The following is a 27,724-nucleotide window of genomic DNA, read 5'->3' as shown; positions in this document are numbered from 1 at the left end:
CGACCTGTCAGAAATAAACCCCCGCATACCCGCTCAAAAAAAGCATGGGCTTCCTTGACCTGTCAGTGTGGGAAGTTTACTCTGAGTAATGTTACACTACAGTTTCATCAATGACAAACTGATGACCAATATCGCAACAACATAATCATAAACATAAAATATCCTGCCTGATCAAATTAGACTTACATAATTCATTATAGTTGCAGAAATTTTGATACTAGTGGTTAAATGGCTTTAATTACTGCATGAAATTATTATTGTTTTGTTGAGTTTTGTAGCTTCAAGACAGTGAGTGTAGCTTTATATACTAGTGTACTCCTAAATGTTGACAAAATTAAATTTAAAGTACACTTACACATTTAAAATATACAGTCTTTCGCTTCCAGGAAAACAGGCAAACAATTTTGATGACTCATCCTGAATTACACCAATTTTCGTCCAATCAAATGCTCTCTAGAATTAGAATGTCCCTCCCCCAAATATCACCTGCAACCGATCAGCATGTTAGCAAAATTATGCTTCATCCCACCCCAACTTCCCGTTTCAGTAGGTAATACTTCAAAACATGAGACAAATCTGCACTCGTCGAGCAAATTCTCAGGGTTTAATTTTAATACTAGCTGCGCTAACATGCAAAGCTAATATGTAACATGGTTAGCATTGTGGTAATAGCAAATGCAGCATCAAAATATCGTCTATTCTTAGGTCAGATTGTTCCAAACATTTTCTGATCTTTTACAGCATAATAAAACATTAATATTTCTTACACTGGACCACTAAGCCTTGCAGCTTATGAGAGATGTTTACTTTCTTGCACAGCTAGACTAACACATTTCCTTCAATCTGAGTCATAGACCGTTTTAGTCTTTACAAGATATGGGAGACAGAATGGCAATTGCCCAAAAGATCTTCTAGCCTCAAGGCTGTTCTAAGACCCTGTGCTTTGATTTTTACTCCTATAGAAACTGGTAACAGGTCTTTTATCTGACTTTGTTTTAGCACAAACTTACTAGAAAAACAAAGGAAGGAATTCATTTGAATTATACTTACTGCACAAACAAAAAAATAACCAAAACACAGCATGGTCCTATCATGGATTTTTAGACAAGTGACCTATGTAATTTTACGAACCATAGTACCAATTTAATATCTTGTTAGCTCTTGTAGACTTTGGCTAACTGTGTTTTATGCACTGAAGACTTAAAGACGTTAATGTGAAACGCCTACATTCTCATAGCATCACATTTCCAATGTGGCAAAATTAGAATGGCTGAGCCCGGACTTGTTATACACTCAGCTTTCACAAGATGTCTTTGTGCCAATAGCTAATGAATGATAAACTAGAACTTATGCATGATAAACTGGAGTGGTGCTTGCCTTTGCAAAACTCAGTGCCATGATGATGTGTGGTTGCTAAGGTGTTCTAGGTGGATGCTAGGTGGTACTGGCCCAAGTCCAAAGAGTCTACCCTTAGGTCTCTATGGTATTCTTGTCTCTAAATATGGCTGGGGATCCTCCCTAAATGCCAAATATACTTTGGTTTTAACGTGTGCTGGTATGTTTGTGCATAATGATGCAAATTTCACCATCAGTAAGTGCAGACTGTCCACTAGCCTACAAAAACTTGGCTGTACACGGACAGTCCGCGCGTACAGTTCTGATGATGAAATTTGCGTTGTTATGCACGGCACGTACACATAAAAACCCTAGTATACTTTGGCTTTTAAGGAGGGACCTGAGCCATATCTAGAGACCAAAATATCAGAGACTTGAGGGTAGACTTTTTGAACTTGGGCCACTACCACCTAGCATCCACTCAGAACACTTTAGCAACCACACATCGTGTTTGTGCATTGTTGGCGCATGCAGTGCAACAAAGCAGTCGTAGCGTGCAGGCATCGAACACGTCCGCATGGGCTCGCGGTCGAAAGAGTATACTTTGAAAGGCTGAGCGCTTGACGGTGCACGAGATGGAACGACACGTGGAAACACACAACAAGTATACCCTAGCCTTAAACCTATGTTTTTTTTCTGTATGTTTAATCGTCTGCCAGGCAGTAATCATAAAGGGGCTTCCATGTGACTCGTGTCAGCGTTGTCAGATACATTGAAGTCTATGGAGTTTAGTGTCAGTGTACTGACTGTTTAAAAGCAGTCATAACTTATGAAAAGGTACTGAATGTCTCATAATTTATTTTTATTAAATATTTACTTTATTGTTTCCGAGCATCCAGAGACTGCAGATATTGAACTAATTTAAATTTACCAAGAACATCCTTAACGTAAACAAGCCCTTTTATTATTTACTGCAATCAAAAGCAAGTGCCAGGACCTTTTTTCTCTTCTATGTCCAAGCACATTTCAGTAGCCACTTTTCCACTATCGGGTGTGAGCCAGGGCTATCAACTGGCCAGCTGGGACCAGTAGCCTCAGACCTCGAGCTGTGAGACCAAAATCGATGTGCATTCCCACCACTGGGCCAATAGCCCTGCAGCATTGCCCTAACACGCCACCCTGGTGCCAACGTCACACACCCTGCCCATTTCACAAGCAAGAGGGAAGCTCAAGCTGAGGTATCATGTTATCTAGTTATCTATAATATAAAGTTTATATAATTTGTAAGCATTAGCTAGCTAGCAAGATAAGTTAGTATTGACAACTCACCTACTGTAACTGCCTTGGTGTCCCGAGTTGTCTCAACACTAAAAGCGGGAAGATATCCCAACACGCCATCCATGATCTCAAACCACGATCTTTGGGCACTGCTTTGTCCATTGTGCATTTTAAAAAATTTGTACTGTACCTGCAGTTTTTTTTCCCCGAACCTCTACCGTTGTGCACTGGATACACAACCTGGTGAGCTCACCGAAACTCCACCTTTGACATTCACCCCACCTCACTCCCCATTTGGCCTTGTTTGGCCCAAGGGTAATCGGCGGGCCAAAGGCCATTGGCCGTTGACCAAGAGAATGCCCTGAGGTGGCACGATGAAGCCCCGGAAGTGACAGTGGGAACGCAACTGGCCCTGGCATGCACTGGCACGCCCTCATCTGGCCCGATAGTGGAAAAACGGCTAATGTTCACTGTGCACATCTCCCGCTTTCGTGCCTGGCAAACTCATAAAATTACCCCTCTTTGATGCTTTCTTCAACCCTTGTCATGTAAAGGGCAAAGCGGGGCTTGATGCTGACATTGAGCTGAGCATTAACACCCCTATGCGCATCATGTGGAAGGCGTAAGAGAGATCGCTTAGAAAAGTAACAGCACTTTATCCAACAAGCCACACAATTTTAGGTAGTTTTTATGTTTGTAGCACAAACAGTGTGAGACGAGTTCTGTACCAAAATTTTATACTTTCAGTAAAAGGTTAGTTCAAATCCCTAACCCTAAGTTTGAGCCATGGCAGGTACTAAGATGCAATCATTGTTTAAGGGGCATTTTGATCTTTAGCGTGGGCAAGTGAGTGTCTCTTCTTCTGACCAGGAGCAGGAGTGGGGTTACAAGGAAAAACCCTTTTTTTTTTTTTAGCAAAAGTAATAGTGATGATGCCTAAGCAAACTCACCGAACTTCAGGTGTGGGAATTCCTCTGACAATGCAATCCAACTGGACTTTACTTCCTTCTGGAACCTCCCTGCTTTTGAGTTTTTGTATAAAGTGTGGAGGTTCACATAGGGGTTCCTCAGAGTTCTCCGGCTCTATCAGAACTGGGGCCTCACACTGTATCTCACACTGGGGCTCTGGTTCCTGTTGCCCCTCTATGTTATAAGGCTCCTCTATGACTCGATTGTTCTGTTTTGGAAACTCTATTGGTTCCTCCAACTGTTGAAACTCTATTGGTTCCTCCAATTGTTGAAACTCTGTTGGCTCCTCCAACTGTTCGCCAATGAGAATTTGCCTTTCTCTATCTTCTGTATTAATGGTGAATGGGGTGCCATCAAGTTGGCCTTTGTTCTGGCATCTACTCCGATGGCCTTTGCAAGAACGAGGCCGAATTCTCTTGGAACTATTGGCCTTAAAGAGCGAAGAAAGCTCCTCTATGAAGTCAGCAGCTTTGTTGAGGAACTCCTTCTTGGATTGGGTCTCCATGCCATATGGAGTGTTTCTTAAAGGCCTTTTGAAGTCTGGTGGAGGTTCATTGATAGTTCTGATGTTCCTCATCATGTTGTCTTGGATGGAAGGCTGAACTGATGGTCTTTCTGACATGATCTCAGTCTCAGGAGTGGGCTGATTGGAAGGAACATCATAATGGTTTACTTGTGGGGGTCCATTAGGTCTCTCCTCACGTTCTCTTGGCTCATCACTGATGGCTTTGCATGCCAGATCAACGCTCTTGTCCAGTTCTTCTTGGCTTAGGAAAGCAGATAGATCTGGGAACTGAGGTTCAACTTTCCCACCACAATCACTGGCTTTCTCTTTGAGAGTCCCATACACCAGGCGTCGCGGCGAGTCGATGCAGGTGGACTCGCCATGTCTGTGATGGGCTCTTGCTTCAGCCAGATAATTCTCCCGTAAAAGCTGCGATAATGAGGTGGGCTGGTCAATGTTGTTCTCCTGCATGATGCTAGATAACATAATGACAAAATTTAAGAACATGAACAATTATAATGAGAAAGTTACTCAATGAAATGACATTAAGCTAAATGATCTAGAGTACTAGGTGAAAAAAGGTCATTTGGGACATTTTTGCAGCTATAAGGAAATATCACGCCTAATTGTGTACATTAATTCAATTGACATGTATAATACAAACAAATAACTCAAATTATTTCTGTGACATCAGAACACTTTTTTTTTTTTTTTACATTTAGGACATAAGAGTTTCCACAACTTTGCAACAATGAATTTCCAAGGTTTTTTCAGTTGTTTGTAATTAATGTATAAATTCATTTTTTAAATCACCTTTTCACTCAAAATAATTATTCCTGCCAAAAGTAAGATTATTTAAAAAAAAAAAAAAAAAATTCAAATTAGATTTATTTAAATATTCTTGACTTTGCAAAGTATAAAAATTGGTTCAATTAATTTCAAAAAAATTATTTTGTTGCTTTGCCATTTACCAAACTTTGTATAGTTAGTTTAAAAAGTTCATACTCATTAATTTTAATTAAATACTTGGTAACACTTTTTATGAACCCATATTTATAATGCATTGTAAAGGCATTATACATGCATTATACTGCATTCATAATGTCTCATAATAATAAGTTTACTTTTATATACTTTTCATAAATAATTATAACTACAGTTATATTACATTATAAGACTTCCCCTATACATAGTTATACTTTAGAGTATAATGCATTATAACACAAGCATCTTTTAACAAATTTAATGCAATCTTAATGCAGCAGAAGCTAATAAAGTTAATCGTGTAAATGCTGTCATGCAAAAGCAGTATAGTGTAAACAGTCAAAAGACTATATGACGTGATCATATTATAAGGGTTAGGGGTTAGGGTTAGCAGGCAAAGACCTAAAATATTTTAGGTCTTTGCATGCTTTAAGTTACAAAAGCTGTTCCTTCTTCTAAACAGCCATAACATAAACGTGTAACATATATTAACATTACAAGTCTAAGTTATATAATGGAAGTTATTTATAAAATAATTCTACAAATAAGATGCACAAACATTAAAGTTTATTGAATAGAGTCCAGTATAGAGTCAGTTTGATTTTTTTTATTTATTCTTGGGTGTGTTTACACCAAAGTCGTTCTAGCACGTCAGTCCACTTTTGGCCATCTTTGGAACGCTCTCGGGAGGCTATTTCCAGTCATGCTAGTGCGGCTCCTATCTGCTTGAATGGGGGAACATTGAAATCTCAGAAACGGTTGGTCAAGATTAAGATCAAAGAACATATTTCAAATCAGCAATTAAATTTGATAAGATTACCCTAAAAAACTCAATTTTCCCAGCTTGTATAGCTAATACGCATTCGCGTTCCAGTGTCCCCCATTCATTTTAATAGAAGTGGCCCGGCTCTGCTAAATAATCTCTAGTTTATTGGCTACATGTGTTATCAACATATTTTTTTTTTCCCAAGAGAGAGTTTGTGATATATTTTAACCTTGTAGCTTAACAATTGTTTTTCATAATATCTCAACATTTCCACTGAATATGTGTTATTTTGTATGTGTAATGTAAATAATTTCCAGCATGTCTTATAACCACTTAAAAATATCTTATCTCATTGCTTTTGTCACTTTACTTAAAGCATACCTATTATATAATGTATATACAGTATTACAAATATATATAATACATTATAACTTCTGCAGATAAAGCTGGATGTTGCTTGTGTTATAATGCATTATACTCTTAAGGTATAACTATGAATAGGTAAGTATTATAATGTATTATAATTGTGGTTACAATTATTTATGAGAAGTTACAACATTATAAGATGTATTATGAGACATTACTAATGCATTATAAATATTGGCTTCATAGAAAGTGTTAAATACTTTTAAAATTATTTACTTTTACATTTATTTTCCATTCATGTAAAATATATATATATATATATATATATATATATATACTGTATACTGTATATACACTGCCTGGCCAAAAAACAAATTGCATACTCTAATATTTCATTGGACCGCCTTTAGCTTTGATTACGGCGCACATTCGTTATGTCGTGTTTCGACAACCTTATACAACATCACAACATTTATTTCAGTCCAGAATTGCATTAATTTTTGGCCGAGATCTTGTATTGATGAAGGGAGAGTCGAACCACTCCGTAAGGTCTTCTCCAGCACATCCCAAAGACTTTCAATGGGATTAAGGTCAGGACTCTGTGGTGATGTGTGAAAATGATTCCTCATGCTCCCTGAATCACTCTTTCACAATTTGAGTCGATGAATCTTGGCATTGTCGTTCTGGAATATGCCAGTACCATCAGGGAAGAAAAAATCCATTGATGGATAACCCGGTCATTCAGTACATTAAAGTAGTCAGCTGACTTCATTTTATTGCCGCATAATGTTGCTGAGACTTGACCTGACCAATTAAAGCAACCTCAGATTATAACACTGCCTCCTGAGGCTTGTACAGTGGGCACTATGCATGATGGGTGCATCGCTTCATGTGCTTTTCTTCTTACCCTGACGCGTCCATCGCGGTAAATCTGGACTCATCAGACCACATGACCTTTTTCCATTGCTCCACAGTCCAATCGTTTTTTTTTTTGTTTTTTGTTTTCTCCCCAGTTTGGAATGCCCAATTCCCAATGCGCTCTAAGTCTTCATGGTGGCGTAGTGACTCGCCTCAATCCGGGTGGCGGAGGACAAATCTCAGTTGCCTCCGCGTCTGAGACCGTCAATCTGCGCATCTTATCACATGGCTTGTTGAGCGCGTTACCATGGAGACGTAGCGCGTGTGGAGGCTTCACGCTATTCTCCGCGGCATCCACACACAACTCACCACGCGCCCCACTGAGAGCGAGAACCACATTATGGTGACCATGAGGAGGTTACCCCATGTGACTCTACCCTCCCTAGCAACCGGGCCAATTTGGTTGCTTAGGAGACCTGGCTGGAGTTACTGAGCACGCCCTGGATTTGAACTCGCGACTCCAGGGGTGATAGTCACACAGTCCAATCTTTACGCTCCCTAGCACATTGAAGTATTTTTTCCCGATTAGCCTCACTAACAAGTGGCTTTCTTGTGGCCACAAAGATGTTTAGTCCCAATCCTGTAAGTTCTCATCGCATTGTGCATGTGGAAATGCTCTTACTTTCACTATTAAACATAGTCGTGAGTTCTACTGTCGATTTTTTACAATGTAACTTCAAGCGTTTTAGTTATCTCCGATCACGATCATTCAAGATTGTTTTCTGACCACATTTCTTCTGTGAAGCTGACGGTTCATCATTATCCTTCCAGGTTTTAATAATGCGATGGCCAGTAATTTGCCCCTTCTGAAACACAGTAACATCTTTTCCACGATCACGGGATACGTTTTCTGACATGGTTGTTTAAGAAATGAGAAGCTACACACTGCATCAGTTAGGGTTAAAAGAATTGTTGCCAGCTGAAACATATTAATCACTGCAATAATGATCCAATCATAGGCTCTTAAGTATCTGCTTATTTAAATCCAAACAGCGACTTTGTTTTTTGGCCAGGCAGTGTGTGTGTGTGTGTGTGTGTGTGTGTGTGTATATATATATACACTGTATATATAATTTTTATAACATAATTATTATAATGTTTTTTGTTGTTGTTTTAGATAACACTCACAAAGGGCAATTTGTACTGGATTAAATATTTAAGAGCTGAGCATAGCTAAACATTCATACTGACTATAGAAATTCTTCCAATACTTTTTTTCATTTCCATAACTTCTCCAGACCTGGAAATTACCATTTCAAAATTTCCTGATGCTTCCAGCTTTTCCATGACCATTGGAACCCTGCATAAAATATTCAACTTATTCAGGATAACATAATATTTCTGGAGAGTGAAAGCCATCTTCGGTAAACCTAAAAAAAGTGTTACACTTTAAGCATTTTGTCCAGTTTTAACAGGATTTTGCACCCCAGCAAACACAGTAGTTCTTTAAACATGAGGTTTTAGTCTATTGGTCTAAATATGCCCTGTCTACAATACAACATTTTAATCTATATTACTAACAAAATTTGAGAAAGACTTTAACCATAACCTGTTGTTACTGAATCCAGAAAGAAGATACTCCTGCAGATGCTTCTGACACTCAAATCAGAGCAATTACCAGACACAGCGATGCCCTTCCAACAGACCTGTACAGACAGCTGTTGTGTGCATTAATCCTGCTCAAACACAGTCCAAACGCCCCGTCATAGATAATTATAGTACAGGCTCCCCTTACATGAAGATAATAAAAATAAAAATCCAAACATCACCAAACATGAAAAGTCAATGCATGTTTCTAGTTTACATAAATGTATTGAAGTGAGCTCCAGAACCGTTATGATGACATGCCAATCTAAAATAGGAACTGACAACATCTAAACAAACTTCTACTGCTTGAAGCTAGATACATGCTATTCTGAAGCATCTAAATGTGCATGTCCCTTTAAAATGCACTTTTCTCAGTGAAGGTATGCAGTGTATGCATTGCTTTACCTTCAGTGTGAATGCTCTGCTCCACTGTGTAGATCTGCACCTGCTTGAAAAGGACTTAAATTCCAGCTCTCTGGATGGTCTCTTCATAGAGCAGCTGCCTAAGCGTTGTCTTTGTCTTGTGCAAAGTTAACCTTGGAGTTTACTGCAGCAAGCGCAAAGCAACACAGAGCTGGGGCGACCTGTCACCAGTTCCAGCAGTGACATTTGTCAGCGTGCTGGTGGCAGGTTATTTGGAGGGACACGGAGGGGTCTGGAGCTTGTGCCAAGCAACGATCCCTCCTCATTGGTCTGTGAGTTTGCTGTCAATAAGGGGTGACACCTTTGTAAAGCACCTATAACATTCAGGGGAACCCTGCTGTCCTCAACCAGAAAAACATTATGGGTAGAGGTAACCGATATATCGGTTTTGCCGATAAATCGGTGCAGATATGTACTGTTAATGAATTTCTGCTCATATTTGTTATAAGGAAAGTTTACTTTATAGTGTTTTTATTATTGATACACATCGTAACGAGTGATATACGAGTGCATATTTTGTTTCTTTTATGTTTGTATGAGCTGGGAGAGAAGAAATTTCAAAATAAGAGTCCCTGGTTTATTTCGGGCTTGCTTATTGTAAAATAAATAAATAAAAAAAAAATCCTGATTATTATTTTGATTTTGGTTGTGCAATAATAATTCATCTTTTTTGGACTCTTGTTGCCTCTATGTCTATGCCAGTCACTGTAAGAAAAGACTAAAATTTGTTTTGCATTCAATGAACTTATTTTAAAAACTATCGGCCGATTAATCGGCCATTATCTGGCTTTTCCACAACCGTAGTTATCGGATCGGCAAAATCCAATACAGGTCGACCTCTAATTATAGTTGTTAATTGGAAACAATAGGGAGAAAATGAGATTATCGAGTTAATATGCAAACTTATCAGCAAACAAAAAAAATATTTTTGGACATTACAATTAAACATTTAATTTAGCAACATAGTAGAGTGAATTTCATGGAAACTTTTAAGGACATATAACCAGGGTTCCCTCTTTTCAAGGCACAATTTTCCAGGACATTTGCCCAACGGGTGTACTATTTTAGCAAAAACACACAAGAGATCATAATGTATATTGTGGTTTTCGTACGGTTATTTCTTCTGAAATCTGTATTTGACAGTTTAACTCAATTTTATTATCAAAATAATGTCTAATCAAATGAATAAAACATTTTAATCAAATGAAAATGTAATTATTTTAATAATTACAAATTTTCAACATAACATTGCATTATTTTTTAAGTGCTTTTATACAAATTCCTCACAGTACAATCCAAAACAACACTGGAGATATTTTTGTCAAATGAAGTGCTTTGTTATTATTATCATTTAATTATATTATATTACAGTAAACATTACTATACAGTAGTAATATATAGTCGTCTTTTTTCGGCATTTCTTTGGTCCATTTAAATCAAGCTTTAATTTTTTGCTTATCTTTGAGTTTTTGACAGTAATTTCCAGTGTTGGGTAACGTTACTTTTAAAAGTGACTCGTTAGAATATTGCGTTACTCCTTATAAAAGTAACTTAATTAAAAAGTTACTTTTTAAGTAAAGCGTTACGTTCCTTTTACTCACAGTCACTTTCTCTTCTGATATGTTATGCATTCCATACAAATAAGTCATGCATTGCAAACAAGAGACATTACAGGTCATGCTAGCTACTGTACAACACTCATGCCAAAACAACATAGTAAACTAACAGATATTTAGAAAGTAGGGCTTCATGTCATATTTATAATAAAGAATTAATAACATGAATATGCATGATATTATACTGTGATTTGTTTTCCATCAGCATGGCTGCCAGTATGAATAATGAAGAATAACCACTGTCTTACCTAAAGCAGCAAAGTCCAACACTTGAACCTGCATCATATCTGACATCATGTGCTGTGCCCATTGACAATGCCAGAGTCAACTTAAGATGTTTTTCTTTTTATTTTTTTTTTTTTAATAATTTTCTTTATTTATCACACATTATACATTTGCACATATACGGTGAAATTCTTCTTTTTTCACATATCCCAGCTAGGCTGGGGTCAGAGTGCAGGGTCAGCCATGATACGGTGCCCCTGGAGCAGATAGGGTCAAGGGCCTTGCTCAAGGGCCCAACAGTGGCATCTTGGCAGTGCTGGGGCTTGAACTCCCGACCTTCTGATCAGTAACCCAGAGCCTTAACCGCTGAGCCACCACTGCCCTAAAAGTCAAAAGTCAGGATAAAATTCAGTGGGGAATGCCAGCCTTACATGTTCAAGGAATGAGTCTGATGAATAAATTAATATTTTTCACTTAAGTCATCTCAGTGCACGCTTGTTTTGAGTTGATCCATGGTGCGCACAGATGCCACATCTTCAAAGGCACATGTTGATACAACTTGAATGGAATCGTTTTTAATGCTACCAAAATGTCATAAAAATGGTTTGTTTCATAAATCATAAAACGTAGAACTTTTTAGAAACTAAGACATTTTCTCTGCGTACACAATCGATGTAGTTGCTCGGAGCCACTGATCCAGAGTCAGCTTTTCTCATCCCATTCTCCAATTACGGGGAGCTGTAACACGGAGCAGTTCGGCTGCATTAGTCAGTGAATTGAGCGAGTATTTCACCCTGTGTATCATGTCGTGGCCAGTGGAAGACTAGTCTTATAATCCTTCTGCCTAAACGCATTTACTGATTTTTTTTTTAATGCAGTATGTATTAATACATGAAATCAATCACGTTTCACACAACCGAATGTTAACCTCATATTACGCTAAAACACGCAACTTTCCCGGCTTGTATAGCTAATGCACATGCACGTTAGCGAGTTGATTGACAGGCGATGTCTGTATTTAAAAGGTGATCGGCTCTTTTACCTGCAAGGCGGGACTTCCTTTCTACATCCGTTGACTGCTGGGTGCTAGAGCTTCTTGGTTGGGCGTTCCAGTTTCCCCCATTCATTTAAATAGAAGTGACTCGTCTCTGCTAAATAGTCTCTGGCCTCAAACACTATAGAACTACAATGCCCATCATGCACTATGTCTCTTCCCGGAAGTTTGTGCACTTTTACTCCTGATTTCTCGCAATACAGGGAAAGTAGAGGTGTACAAAAGCAACGCGTTACTTTATTTAAAAAGTAACTCCGATATTATGGTCTAAAATAAAAAAATATTACATTAATCGGATTATGTAGCACTTGTAACGCATTACCCCCAACACTGGTAGTTTCTCACCTCTGGATAAGCAGTTCGCTACATGGCCCAGTGTGATTATTAATTAAATAAATATATAGTCTGTATGTGCTGCCCACTTCAGAGTGCTCTGCTCTTTGTCTTCTACTAAACACACTCACAAGAGCATGCGTGATGATCATGATGAGGTGTTTTTAGTGTTTGGCTTCACACATTAAATTTGAAGTGTGCAGCACATGCAGATTATACAGGTGCATCTCAATAAATTAGAATGTCGTGGAAAAGTTCATTTATTTCAGTAATTCAACTCAAACTGTGAAACTCGTGTATTAAATAAATTCAATGCACACAGACTGAAGTAGTTTAAGTCTTTGGTTCTTTTAATTGTGATGATTTTGGCTCACATTTAACAAAAACCCACCAATTCACTATCTCAAAAAATTAGAATACATCATAAGACCAATAAAAAAAACATTTTTAGTGAATTGTTGGCCTTCTGGAAAGTATGTTCATTTACTGTATATGTACTCAATACTTGGTAGGGGCTCCTTTTGCTTTAATTACTGCCTCAATTCGGCGTGGCATGGAGGTGATCAGTTTGTGGCACTGCTGAGGTGGTATGGAAGCCCAGGTCTCTTTGACAGTGGCCTTCAGCTCATCTGCATTTTTTGGTCTCTTGTTTCTCATTTTCCTCTTGACAATACCCCATAGATTCTCTATGGGGTTCAGGTCTGGTGAGTTTGCTGGCCAGTCAAGCACACCAACATCATGGTCATTTAACCAACTTTTGGTGCTTTTGGCAGTGTGGGCAGGTGCCAAATCCTGCTGGAAAATGAAATCAGCATCTTTAAAAAGCTGGTCAGCAGAAGGAAGCATGAAGTGCTCCAAAATTTCTTGGTAAAGGGTGCAGTGACTTTGGTTTTCAAAAAACACAATGGACCAACACCAGCAGATGACACTGCACCCCAAATCATCACAGACTGTGGAAACTTAACACTGGACTTCAAGCAACTTGGGCTATGAGCTTCTCCACCCTTCCTCCAGACTCTAGGACCTTGGTTTCCAAATGAAATACAAAACTTGCTCTCATCTGAAAAGAGGACTTTGGACCACTGGGCAACAGTCCAGTTCTTCTTCTCCTTAGCCCAGGTAAGACGCCAGGAGTGGCATAACAAGAGGAATACGACAACTGTAGCCAAATTCCTTGACACGTCTGTGTGTGGTGGCTCTTGATGCCTTGACCCCAGCCTCAGTCCATTCCTTGTGAAGTTCACCCAAATTCTTGAATCGATTTTGCTTGACAATCATAAGGCTGCGGTTCTCTTGGTTGGTTGTGCATCTTTTTCTTCCACACTTTTTCCTTCCACTCAACTTTCTGTTAACATGCTTGGATACAGCACTCTGTGAACAGCCAGCTTCTTTGGCAATGAATGTTTGTGGCTTACCCTCCTTGTGAAGGGTGTCAATGATTGTCTTCTGGACAACTGTCAGATCAGCAGTCTTCCCCATGATTGTGTAGCCTAGTGAACCAAACTGAGAGACCATTTTGAAGGCTCAGGAAACCTTTGCAGGTGTTTTGAGTTGATTAGCTGATTGGCATGTCACCATATTCTAATTTTTTGAGATAGTGAATTGGTGGGTTTTTGTTAAATGTGAGCCAAAATCATCACAATTAAAAGAACCAAAGACTTAAACTACTTCAGTCTGTGTGCATTGAATTTATTTAATACACGAGTTTCACAATTTGAGTTGAATTACTAAAATAAATGAACTTTTCCACGACATTCTAATTTATCGAGATGCACCTGTATATTTACAGAACTCATAGGGCCCTACGTGTGGTAACCGCGGTATAAGCGGACTCTGAACGTTGAATTATTAAAAATTCAATCACGTCACGAGGTGTAAAGGCAGCATCACCACGCTACCACCACAGGGTGTGAATGCATTTGTTAAAAAAATCAGCAGTCCAACCATCGTCATTGAATGTACATGACAGGGCTTCATTTGTGAAAGTCAACCGTTAATGTTGTTTCCCAATGCGCAGTCGCGGGCAGTGACGAAACGATACAAACTTGTGTTTTTGACACCTATCCCGAGTCTCGATCGTTACTATGCTTTTGTACATGTAACACAAACCTTGTTAGTGACACAGTCAGACAGTTTCATTACACTAAAATATTTTCCAGGACAAATAATAATTTTCCAGAACATTTAAGTATCTTTCTCATTTTGCATGACTTTTCCTTGACTGGAAAACAGCATTGCAAAATTCCAGGTTTTCCAGGACGCTTGGGATCCCTGATAACGTAATTAGAATTTTGGAGGGAAATCATGTAAACTAAAAATAATAATCATTTTATGTGCAGACAATAGAGAAACGTTCATTTAATTTTTTCTCAAAATTCTAATCTAAAAGGAGAATGTACAATAAAATAAAAAGTAGTAAGTAGTACGATTATGTTTGATGGTCACTGTTTATTTTCTGTTTGGCATTTCACTTATTTAGTACAACATGTTTTGTAATGAGGTTTTATAGAATATGCCTTGAAAAAGAATAAACATATCGAAAGGTAGACATTAGTTATACAAGCAAAACTACACTGGAATTGTTCAGTAACACTGATGGTATGCTAATTAATTCTTTGTGCTTCCTTTCATGGGTAACACTTTTCAAATCAATTTTCCAAGTCATTAACAAGCATCATTTCATGCTTAACAGATTTGTACGTAATGTACATTCAAATATTATTACCCCTTGTAATTTCAGTGTTATCTTTAATACCAGATAACTTATTAGCAGCCCTTTGTATTCTGCCTAGAATACTTTTATCTATGCTGTTTTCACATGAGCTATCCTCGTTCCAGACTCGATTAGGACTAGTTTTGTTTTCCCAAACGCAGCATACCGGGTCGTCTTAGCATGTGCAAAGAAAAATACATCAGATCCACAGTTGCTGTTGTCATGTTACAAGATTAATTTACTAACATATAACATTTCACTGCAAGGACGAAAGGTAAATAACCAAAGGCACGTCATTATTAGGTAAAATAGTAGAGTGCTGAATAAAACTGGTTAAAACTGTGTTAACTAAAGTTGAGAAAAATGAACCTCTTTTCTTCAGTAGTGAACCCGAAATTGTAATACCTCGTCCATTATTCGATACGAAATCCTGGATCCAGCACCAACGTTATTGTAACCTTAAAAGAGCATTACCAAGATATCACACCATTCATTTTAAACCCACACGATTCACAAGATAGGAAAATGTACTCGGAGTAGAAAGGTATAACAGCCCATCTATTTGAAAAATCAGCCTTGAGACACAATGGTTTTTGTGCAAAGGAAATATTGACAGATCTATTTCCTGTATATCTGGGTGTGCCATCCAAATGCTTAAACTGAGAAATGAGGAAGGCAATAGTGATGATCTTGTCTGTGTAGTTTTGTAATGCTTTTGCAAATTCTCAAAATAACAGAGAATTCCCGAAGGATTGTAGAAGTGAATCGATGCGAAGCGTCTCTGTATCAGACAAAGTTTTCTGTCAATGCAATTTCAGATGTGAATTTTTAATAGTTTACATGGGCTTAAAGGAACAGTCCATCCAAAAATAAAAATATGACCATTATTTATTCACCCTCATTCTTTTCTTTCTTCCGTCAAACATAAAAGGAGATATTTATGCTGTTCTTTCCAAAATGTTAGTCCAGATTGCAAGTCATTATGCATTGAAAATCTTTCCCTCCATCAACATTACATATGGCTTTAAGAGACTTGGAATACAGTGCACGAGTCGTGTCATATGGACTACTTTTATTGTAATTTTATTGTGCTTTTTCTTTCTTTTTGACGCTTGACGGCCCTAGTCCCTTTTCACTTTCATTTTATGGAAAATAGCAGCGTGTATATTCTGCCCAACATCTCCTTTTGTGCTCCACAGAAGAGACAAAGTCATGCAGATGAAGATGAACAACATGAAGATGAGTAAATGATGACAGAATTTTCATTTTTGGGATGAACCATTCCTTTAAATCACAGCAGCTTGTCGGTGAGCTTGACTGGAAATCACAGACACAAATCAGGAGGCGTGTTTGTGTTCGAGTCTTTCAGCATAACTGAAGTAGTGTAAAAATCCACTTCACTGTCACGATTCTTCGCTCGCTCGCTTTCGCGACTGGTCTCCTCTGCAAAACAAGAGGATAGCTGAAGTCAGTCACCTGATGTAGCGTGATTTACAGATGTCATTTTAAGATCATGTGCAGCATTACCTGGAGAAGCCGTTCTGTGAGAGCTCCATTTGCAGTTTCTTGTCTTGAGCAGCGTAATATGGGAGATGAGATTCAAGAGCAGGAGGATCGATCTGAGGAATGAATCTAGAAAACAGAGCTGGAGCGAGAGCCACCCAATCTAGAAGGATAGAAACAAAATAACAGACATGCTGATCTCAATTGGCTCATATATCTTGATTAAATCATTAAGCTCTGAAGGTGTTTTTGAAGATTTCCTGTTTCAGTGGCATGCCCAAAATTAAAGGTTTATAACTCGAGAAAAAAAAAAAAAGAGGAGGGTCAAGTGTTTGGTATCATTGTAAAGAAAACTTTTCACACTTTTTAATGATATAGATTATGAAAGATTCTGAGACTCTCAGCCTAAGAAATTGTGGAAAAATCACAAATTTTCTTAGCCAAAAATTTACTTTTTTCTTATTTGACATTATATATATCTCTGGTGTAAATAAGGTAGCTCAGAAAATCTGTTTTGTTTTGTTTCAAATCATGTCAACTGTATCTGAGAAAAATGTTGATATGACAAAGCAATCAAAAGTTATAGCATTAATAAAATAATTTATCATAGTGTCCAAAAGCCTCTCCAAACAAATAAAACATAATAATTGTACATAAGAACTAATTACACATGCAAACACAACAATGACTAAAGGTTTGCATAGCATGCAGACATGATTTTAGTAATGAGATTTCACAGAATGAGTTTCATTCTGTGCCATTTGTGTCATCGAGTCTGTGTCATGTATTTGGCGCCATCTCCTGGTGGCCATATGTAACATTGTGCTTCATATGGATTATCGAATGATCTGCTTATCTTGTGTGTGGGCTCATTTGAAAGATAATCACCTCCTCTAAGTCATGACATTTTATATTCTGTTTATTTTTTGTGAAATTATAAGCGAAAACGTGGCATACAAGCAACACCAACATAATTGTCAAAGACATATACTTTGCTATTACTCGCTATATTTTTGTCTGTGAGTAAAACAAATTGACTGGTTGTATTTCACTCTTTGAGAGCTTTCCAACAACATATGACACATGACTATTTGATGAGTTTGATGTTTTTACTGATTGCAATAATATGTACAGTGCAAATTTTTTTTAAATGATCAAAACGTAACACTTCTGATTTATCTGCAAATTTCAAAGCACTTGTTCAGTTTTGGTCATAATGTCTACATGCATCTGAAAGTAGAGCTTCTAAGCTTTCAAACGATACCTGTTTTGTGTTTGTCAAGGCTGTAGTTATTAATATTTTGACAGTTATTTTTTTCTTGCTGGGATTTCTATGTAAAGCAGCAGCATAAATGTACAGCTTCTATCTACTTGAGTGGGGAAAGACTGAAATCTCCAAAACGGTTGGTTAAAATTACAATCAAAAAACATATTTTAAATTAGCAGTAAAACCTGACAACAATAGTATCAGAAATTTTGCTTTTTTGTTTTTTTAGCTCAAATCACGCTAAAAAAACACTATTTTTCACGCAGATAATGCACATGCCGTGCTGGGTAGTAACAGATTACATGTAATATGGATTATGTAATCAGATTACAAAAAAAATCAAGTACTTGTAATTGGATTAAATTCCATTTTAAAATACTCATAATCGGACTACAGTTACTTTTTATGGATTACATGATTACATGTTAATTAGGCAATGGCAGTAAATTGTTCATAATTTATTAATCACTAAATCTTAAATGTTTCACTCTAAATCAGACTACAGATATCCGTTCGGTAACTTTTTGAGTGTTTCCGGAAGAGAGGGAGAGTCTACACACAGACCTGATATTCGTCATTAGCCAGGTGAAGATGGAACGGTCAAAATCAGCATATGACAACTAAATGTACAGAGATAATTTCACATTTAAGGTGACGGGGCAAAAACTGTGCAATGTAAACTCTGCCTTACAAAGGTTAATATCCTGTCAACTGCAAAGGATTCAACTTCAAATTTAAAAAAGGTATGTTTGCATGTTTACTAAACTTTCTGAACCTAACTCCTGACAAACACATCTGAATTATTATTTGAATTATCACTCTGTGTATAATATAACCATGTGACGCTATGTGATTGGAATGGTTATGTCCATTAAATGCATCAGAATGCCCTAATACACGCCATTGCATATTCACAATGTAATCCAAATGCATTAGCGGCATTAAAATAGATTTAGTTTTGTTTACTGCTTTTGTACTTGGCTTCAAAAATATAAATGAATGCACTTTTGCTTTAGTGATAACTTTGAGGCCGTTTATGTGACATTGATTCTAAAATATAACAGGTCTGATCTCTTACCACACATGGATGGCATTGGTTAGCAATAAACAATGGAATATATTTTCATTGCTCTTTGTATTTTAATGGGAAAATGGTAAAAGATTATCCTACTCAAATGCAAGTGACATCAAATAAGAGTTATTGGATTAGATTACCCCAAAAATGTAATCTGTGAGATTACTTTACTGACTGCAATTTTTGTCATGTAAGTTGTAATAAGTACCTGATTAAAATTCAGAAGTAATCTACCCAGCACTGTGCAAATGCGCATTTTCAAGTTGACTGACAGGCGATGTCTGTATCTAAAAGGTGATTGGCTCTTTTACCTGTAAGGTGGGACTTCCTTTTGTACATCCGCCATATTGGCTGTTCCAATGTCTCCCATTTATTTTAATGCCAGTGCTCCGTTTCGAGCTAAATAGTCTCTAGATATATGCAGTCGATGATGTGTAATTTGTCATGTTTACATTCTGCATTCATGGCGCTATAAGTGGCCATAATCACATGACATGGTCTTGGAAAATGTTTCATAAAACTTAGAACATTGTTAGACTTGTGGCTTTAGCTCCATTGTGTTTCTATATCTATAATGTCGGGTTCATTTATTATTTAATTAAAAAAAATATGTTGTGGGGCCTGGGTAGCTCAGCGAGTATTTTATTTTATTTATTTATTTGTTTTGGATTTTTCCCCTTTTTCTCCCAATTTGGAATGCCCAATTCCCAATGCGCTCCAAGTCCTCGTGGTGGCGTAGTGACTCGCCTCAGTCCGGGTGGCGGAGGACGAATCCCAGTTGCCTCCGCGTCTGAGACAGTCAACCCGCGCATCTTATCACGTGGCTTGTTGAGCGCGTTGCCACGGAGACATAGCGCATGTGGAGGCTTCACGCCATCCACCGCGGCAACCACACTCAACTCACCATGTGCCCCACCGAGAACAAACCACATTATAGCGACCACGAGGAGGTTACCCCATGTGACTCTACCCTCCCTAGCAACCGGGCCAATTTGGTTGCTTAGGAGACCTGGCTGGAGTCACTCAGCACGTCCTGGGATTCGAACTAGCGAACTCCAGGGGTGGTAGTCAGCGTATTTTACCACTGAGCTACCCAGGCCCCCAGCTCAGCGAGTATTGACGCTGACTACCACCTCTGGAGTCGCGAGTTAGAATCCAGGGCGTGCTGAGTGACTCCAGCCAGGTCTCCTAAGCAACCAAATTGGCCCGGTTGCTAGGGAGGGTAGAGTCACATGGAGTAACCCCCTTGTGGTCGCGATTAGTGGTTCTCGCTCTCAATGGGGCGTGTGGTAAGTTGTGCGTGGATCGCGGAGAGGTAGCATGAGCCTCCACATGCTGTGAGTCTCCGCGGTGTCATGCACAACGAGTCACGTGATAAGATGCGCGAATTGACGGTCTCAGAAGCGGAAACAACTGAGACTTGTCCTCCACCACCCAGATTGAGGTGAGAAACCGCGCCACCACGAGGACCTACTAAGTAGTGGGAATTGGGCATTCCAAATTTGGGAAAAAATGGGATTACATTAAAAAAAAATTTTTTATGTCGTAACATTTTTTTTTAATAAGGTTCCATTTGTTAACATAAGTTAACAACATTAACAATGAACAATACATTTACAGCATTTTTAAATCTGTTTCAATCTCAAGTCTAATGACGCATCTGAAGCATACAGTTTGGTGAAGAAAACACAGCGTCAAATAGACTATGTCAAACCTCCTGCGTCATTCAGGTCTCCTGTCGGGGAACATTTTGGATTTGCAGTCGATTATAACAGCACACAGAGCTGCAGTTGAGCCCAAAACAGTACAAACTCCCTTCTGTTTTTAAGCAGACACTCAGTGCTAATTCTGACAGACATGAAACAATAACTAAAGTGACTGGGTTGTTCATTTTCAAACATGTTGCCCTACTCCATTGATGAAGTTGAGGGATTTCAGCGTATGATTAAACAACATCCCTTCTCATGTCAATTTTAATAGCAAGGTTCCTTCTATAGTGATGTACAGCATTCGAATGTTGAATAAAGTTAAGTTTGAAATGCACTTTCTGTTGATTCATGTAGCATAATATTCAGCTATTAAGTTAAAATGTTGATTTAGTAATCACCCAAAAGAAAATTAACCATGGCATCACTGCACCATGGCCTGCCACAGTACTTTTTTAAACCTTGCGCGACCCCGCGTACACATGCGTGGACGTTGAATTTTGGCTTCGGTATACAGTGCATTATTTAAATTCATTAAAACTGACTGATCTCAGTTCAGAAGACAGAAGGAGTCATGTGACCAAACAACAGCGGAGTTTGTCTTTGGGAGAGTGCCAACAAAACTACATCTGGTAAAAAACCTGATTAAGTTTATACACTGAAGCCTATTTGAGTCAAAAGATTAGAGTCTCTAGTTTCATATGATATGCCATTTTTTAAATTTGAGCCATTTATCGCGAAACGCTACGCTGCTAAACACAGTGTACACTAATGTGTACAATAGCACAAGGTTTTTATTACAAATCCTATATTTACTGTGTATTATCACATAGAGAATGAATGGGTTCATCCAAAAGCTAGAAAATGTTGCTTTCAGAGGCTTTATATGGAGTTAGGATGAAAATAAGGTGCATTTCAAACTGTTCTGAGACCAGTGCAGACAGACAGCACACTGGAGGTTAAGTAATGCACTAAATAGGGAGCAAGGGAGCATCCTATAGCTCTCTATGCAGTTAAGTGCATTCACTCCTAAAATCTGATCAAAAGTTCAGTTTCAGGCTGCAGATGATGTTTGGATCACTCAACATGTTTGACAGACATGTGACAATGATAATCAGTACATAGATTCAGAATTTATAATGTATCATTTTATTTTAACATGGTTGACAGTGATTGGATGATGCTGGACATTACTTTAAATCAGAATTAATTATGCTAATTTCTGATGTAATGTCTGTAACGTCTCAAAAACATGAGTAATCAACACTCCTGGACACATAATAAACAGTTTGATGAAAGAAAACTCTGACTTTCTATAGCTTGGTATTATTTAGTCCCGCTGTCCACATATGTGGACATACATTTTAAGAAAACTATTTGGTCTAGAAATATATATATATATTGCATGTTTATTAGGTGCTACTAGTTACAAATCAAAAAGGGAAATGGAAAATGCACACAGCAGTCACACTCGGGTTTCAGGAGGATAAAGAAAACCTACAATAGTGCACAGAGATATTTCTATCTCACCTGGTCGGAGGGTGTAAAGGCCTCTCACAACACTCGCCATAGTTGACGGTTTGACTTGAAATGGCATGGAATGAGCTTTTTTAAGAAGAGCTGATTTAGAAAAAAGAAACACTTGAGTTGAGTCCTATCAAACAGTCAAAGTGACAGAAAGTTCCATTTTTTATTTTAGAAACACAGTAATATTGCCATAAAATGATTGCCACTCACGCAGTAATGTGCTGACGTGTTTCTCGGCTACATGCTCTGAGAAGAGCTTCATAAGATCATCCCGCAGGTCTCTGTTCAGCTTAGTCTCAATGTAGAATTTATTCTGCAGCAGAATGATGGTAAAATTCAGATGAATCAATACACTATTTAAACAGAGAAAAATGGAAATGTGTTATTTAGAAAATGACATTTAAAAACACAGACTGTGTGTTTGTGTACCATATAGATGAACACTGGAACGATGCAGTGTAGCGCAGCAGTGTACTGCGTCAGAGCAACGTTGAAGTTTTCAATTAAACTTTCAGGTGGACTGGCCTTCAGAGAAGGAGAGAGGTCATTTATTTATTTATCCATTTTTATTTTCTCCCCAATTTGGAATGCCCAATTCCCAATACGCTCTAAGTCCTCGTGGTGGTGTAGTGACTCGCCTCAATCCGGGTGGTGGAGGACGAATCTCAGTTGCCTCCGCGTCTGAGACCGTCAATCCACGCATCTTATCACGTGGCTTGTTGAGTGCGTTACCGCGGAGACGTAGCACGTGTGGAGGCTTCACGCTATTCTCCGCGGCATCCATGCACAACTCACCACGCGCCCCACCGAGAGCGAGAACCACATTATAGCGACCACGAGGAGGTTACCCCATGTGAATCTACACTCCCTAGCAAGCAGGCCAATTTGGTTGCTTAGGAGACCTGGCTGGAGTCACTCAGCACACCCTGGATTCGAACTCGTGACTCCAGGGGTGATAGTCAGTGTCTTTACTCGCTGAGATACCCAGACCCCCCTGAGATCATTTATTTTTAATACTTTGCATTGTTTAGTAATACTTCTGGATTTTTAGTCCCTACACTCAAAGCATGTTTTATTTATATTTCTTGATAAAAATCACATTTCGACACAACAGTAAACATTTTTGTCTTCTAAAACTGTCACTACAACAATGCTATTCCTAATAAGTGATCTAAAAAATAAGATGTTGCACTGACCTGCAGCTCTGAAGAGACGTGTTCTAGATGAGATGTGATCTTCCATATCAAGTCACTGTAGAGCAGTTCTGAATGTTGTTGGCACACACACTTATAAACGTGACTGCAAACGAGGAAAAAACGAAACGTTTCACCGACAAATGTAAGCGTGTCAATAAAGGAGCATTATTTTGAACGTGTTGTCACCAAAGGCGTTTTGGTACTCTGGGAACTCTTCTTATTGGTACTCAAAACAAAACTAAATCTACTGAAGCGTTGAAATGTAAACACTGACCTGTAGATCTGTTCATATGAGATGGAGATGTGGTCCATCGGGCTTTGAGTCAGCAGATGTTCAATGGCTCGCTCTAGTTTTGGCCAGTATATTGTCCTGTAATCTTCTGCTGTCATTGCATTCATAACTACATACACAAACAAACACATTCAGTATCAGACAAACAGAAGCAGACGTTTCTGCACACGTACCATGGTAATACCAAGGCTTACTGGACATGTACAATGGTAATATCATGGTTTTGGGCATGTACCATTATAATACCATGTTTTTATTTTCACAATGTACAATGGTAATACAATTTTTTGTACATCCCTTACAACAAAGTATGCCGACAAAATAAAAATGCTATTGTATTACCATGTTTTTTTTTTTTTATATACATCTAGTACCATTATCAGGGGCAGACTAGCCATAGGGAGAACTGGGACTTTTCCCGGTGAACCCCCACCCCACACAACAACTTTTGGGATGGTTTTTATTTAAAATCAGGCCGATTTCTCTTCCCAGTCCGCCTCTGATCATGATACCACCATGTTTTCACTATTTTTTATTTTATTCGTCTACTATCAATGTCCAACAGTGTATGTACATACATCACAGGAGATTTATGTCATTCAAGTCATGAAAAATAATTTCAAGCACATCTCAAATTCTGTATTGTGTTCAATCCTTAAACGCATGGGAATTTCACCAAACACATATTTGGGCCTTTAGAGACCCGGCACGTATATCTATCAAAAATTAATCTAAAAAAAAAAAATACAAAAACTGACAATTAGAAAATAATACAATTACATACAATTATTGACCAAATTGAAACCGTCGGTTTTCGGTTATAAGCATGAAAACGCAGATATGAAAAACATCGGTTTATTTATAATTAATTAGTAACACACTTTGTAAAAACTCAAATGCACAATCCAGAAGTAATAATAGCCACAATATGTAGGAGGGTTGGCATATAATATTTAATTTTTATTCTTTCTCATTCTCAAGTTAAAGGGTGCTTTGCTTTAAACTTTGTATTTTTCCACAATGTGATGGACTTTTCCGTGGAATTTCCAACATATGCATGTATAGTATGAATACTCTATCATATACAGTACAAACATGTCAAATGTGAGTTTTGTTGTTTTGAACTGCAAAAACAGAAGTGCAAAATGTTTTAGAAGTACAAAATAACCTTTTTCACATCGATCATCACGTTATCATATTTAGTTATTTTTTTGTATGTTTGTATCTTTCATTGTCATGTGTTCAACAGATGTTCAATAGAACTTATTTATTGTTTGAACAGTAATAATGCTTTTGTACATTTTTAAAGCATAATTCCAAAGTAAAACAGTGATTTGATGACAAAATAAGGTAAGTGGGAAAATATCAAATCGGTATTGGGCAAAGTTGTTTTTTATTGGTGCATCCATGGAAATGAGGCCCAATAAAAATACTAACTTTTGGAGAAAAAAAAATGATTAGTGGCAAAATCGTTTGGTGCGGTTGAAATGACGTCACAACTGTGGGACGGACTTTTAGATAAATTGATAAAATCATTTTCACACAATAAATATTGAAATTATTTATGTTTACTTCACTCATTGTTTAGATGATCGTAGTTTTAAACATGTAAACAATTGCATTTTTCAAATGGGTGCTCAACAGTAAATCTATATATAAAAGTCATTTGAAAAGTTCCGAAAATAAACACTGACAAGGTCTGGTAAAAAGTTTCCAATTCAGTTTTAATGAGACCCTCATATGAATGAAACTTAACCCTTGGGATATAGTACCACCACAAGTACATTTTTAGTAGTAACAGCATACGATATAAATACCACGGTATGTAAACGCGTTAATCATTCAGTACTGTGGTATCACCGTAGTACTTTATGTAAGTTATATTAGTAACTTACGGAACTTTGAAGCAGAGTTGAGCAGCAGTGCGGCGCCATTAGAAGCGGCTGCAGGTGAGCTGTCAGATTCACAGGTGTCACTGCAGGAGTCTGATGAATCAACACACACCTGCGCAGGTGTAAACACACTCACAACATGAGCGTGAGAATTATGATTATGATCATCAAACAGATCTGAAACATCCTCCTCCATCTCCTCCATCTCACTGCCGCGCTGAGGGAACTTCAACAGTCCATGACAGATCAAATCGGCTTCAGTTGATCGAGTATCGGCGCATGTTTACTTCGATCTCACTCCAGTTTGTTTTGTTGACACTCCGAAGTGAGACGCAAACCGGACTTCCGCAAAAATGGCGGATGTGTGATGGCATATCAAAATAAAAGCCCTCATGCCAACATAAGAGTTCACATGTCAAACAAAGAGTTCACATGTCAAAATAAAAGCCCACATGTCAAAATAAGAGTTGTCATGTCAAAATAAGAGTTTACATGTCAAAATAAAAGCCCACATCAAAATAAAAGCCCACGTCAAAATAAAAGTTCACATGTCAAAATAAGTTAACATGTCAAAATAAAAGCCCACATGTCAAAATAAGAGTTCAAATGTCAAAATAATATTTCACGTCAAAATAAAAGCCCACATGTCAAAATCATGTAAAAAAAAGTTCACGTCAAAATAAAAGCCCATGTCAAAATAAGAGTTCATGTCAAAATTAGAGTTCACGTCAAAATAAAAGTCCGCATTCAGTCAAAATAGAAAAAAAAGATATATTTTTTTAATTTTCTCCCAAATTCGGCATGCCCACTTCCCAATGCGCTCTAAGTCCTCGTGGTGGCGTAGTGACTCGCCTCAATCTGGGTGGCGGAGGACAAATCTCAGTTGCCTCCGCGTCTGAGACCATCAGTCCGCGCATCTTATCATGTGGCTTGTTGAGTGCGTTACCGCGGAGACCTTCATGCTATTCTCCGCATCATCCACGCACAACTCACCATGCACCCCACTGAGAGCGAGAACCACATTATAGCGACCACGAGGAGGTTACCCCATGTGACTCTACCCTCCCTAGCAACCGGGCCAATTTGGTTGCTTAGGAGACCTGGCTGGAGTCACTCAGCACGCCCTGGATTTGAACTCACGACATGCTGAGCTACCCAGACCCCCAAAAAAGATATCTTTGATGCACAGAACCATTATAAATTTTCGTTGTATAAAATGTTAATTGCACACATTATGAAAGAGATGTTTGAAATACTTTGCTGATGTCAAAATACAAAAACTAACTGCAACATGACAGAATCTAACAGAATTCGCTTCTAGCCTAGTAAACACTAAATACGTAGATATTTAAAAAAGCATTATGTTATCCTTTTACGCATGTATTATCAAACTTAATTAGTCTTAAGTTTAATTTTTTTGCAGCTTGCTTGATCTACTATTTATTTTACTTAGAACAGAAAAAATATATGATGCAAAAACTGACCCTTCACTCTGACCCCAGCTTAGCTGGGATATGTGAAAAAAAAAGAATTTCACTGTATATGTGCAAATGTATAATGTGTGATAAATAAATACAATTAATTATTATTATTAATTTTATTTTTGAACAGGCAGTTCAGTGTTAGTTAGCTATATAAATTATTGCTAAATGGCGTGCATCCTTTGAAGTTTTAGTAAATGCACACTCAATAAATTAATTGAATTTGAGGAAGTTTTTACAAGCAATTTAATTTCAAGTCATTTTCAATCAGCCAACATAATTAAGTTAAATTAGGTCAAATCAGTGTACTATAGTAGCTTAAATGCTTCATTAGGTTTAATGTAATACATTTTCTTATGTTGGTCCAAATTAATTTGTTTTATTAATCATTAGTATATGCCAGGTGAGCAAGTGTAACGATGATGAAACTTCAAACGGTAACCCCCAAAATTCCAGCCTAACAGATACTCTTTTTAAATACCAATATAACAGAACATTAACATTAACAAATCTCCTCCTGTTCCCATTTTGCTCAAAATTGCATAAAATTACACTTAATTTCAACATTTGTTGACCCAATCCATTCCCATTTAAAGCATGCTGGGAAATGGAAATCCCCTGCCCAGACTCATCAATGCTTAATAAAGTATTTAAGAAGTCCCAACTCGAATTAAGTAAACTTACATTTTACATATTTAATTGGATAGAATGCA

General features: G+C 37.8%; 2 protein-coding genes across 5 annotated transcripts in view; both read right to left on the bottom strand.

Annotated features, from left to right (window-relative positions):
• LOC127411913 (myopalladin-like) overlaps positions 1–9,289 on the bottom strand; it is a 36,216-nt gene extending 26,927 nt beyond the window's left edge. For all 3 annotated transcript variants that reach the window (XM_051647807.1, XM_051647808.1, XM_051647810.1), the window contains exons 1-2: positions 9,114–9,289; positions 3,564–4,562 (exon numbers count right to left, since the gene is read on the bottom strand). In XM_051647807.1, the coding sequence (XP_051503767.1) occupies positions 3,564–4,558 (995 nt within the window). In that variant the 5' untranslated portion in view covers positions 4,559–4,562; positions 9,114–9,289. The remainder of the gene's footprint in view (positions 1–3,563; positions 4,563–9,113) is intronic.
• Positions 9,290–14,168: 4,879 nt separating this feature from the next.
• cacul1 (CDK2 associated cullin domain 1) lies at positions 14,169–25,867 on the bottom strand. 2 transcript variants are annotated; one of them, XM_051647978.1, is made up of 8 exons: positions 25,534–25,867; positions 23,621–23,747; positions 23,347–23,449; positions 22,580–22,675; positions 22,361–22,463; positions 22,154–22,243; positions 16,600–16,738; positions 14,171–16,515 (listed from the first exon to the last, which is right to left on the bottom strand). In XM_051647978.1, the coding sequence occupies exons 1-8, from the start codon at positions 25,733–25,735 to the stop codon at positions 16,476–16,478; spliced, it is 900 nt and encodes a 299-aa protein (XP_051503938.1). In that variant the 5' UTR covers positions 25,736–25,867; the 3' UTR covers positions 14,171–16,475. The 2 variants fall into 2 exon arrangements, with proteins under 2 accessions (XP_051503939.1, XP_051503938.1); XM_051647979.1 differs by lacking the exon at positions 22,154–22,243 and having other exon boundaries at positions 14,169–16,515.
• Between the last annotated feature and the right edge of the window lie 1,857 nt (positions 25,868–27,724).

This window comes from Myxocyprinus asiaticus, chromosome 21, assembly GCF_019703515.2.
Source record: "Myxocyprinus asiaticus isolate MX2 ecotype Aquarium Trade chromosome 21, UBuf_Myxa_2, whole genome shotgun sequence".
NCBI lineage: Eukaryota > Metazoa > Chordata > Actinopteri > Cypriniformes > Catostomidae > Myxocyprinus > Myxocyprinus asiaticus.
Note: the sequence above shows the minus strand (reverse complement) of the source record. Positions and strands in the feature narration are given on the sequence as shown.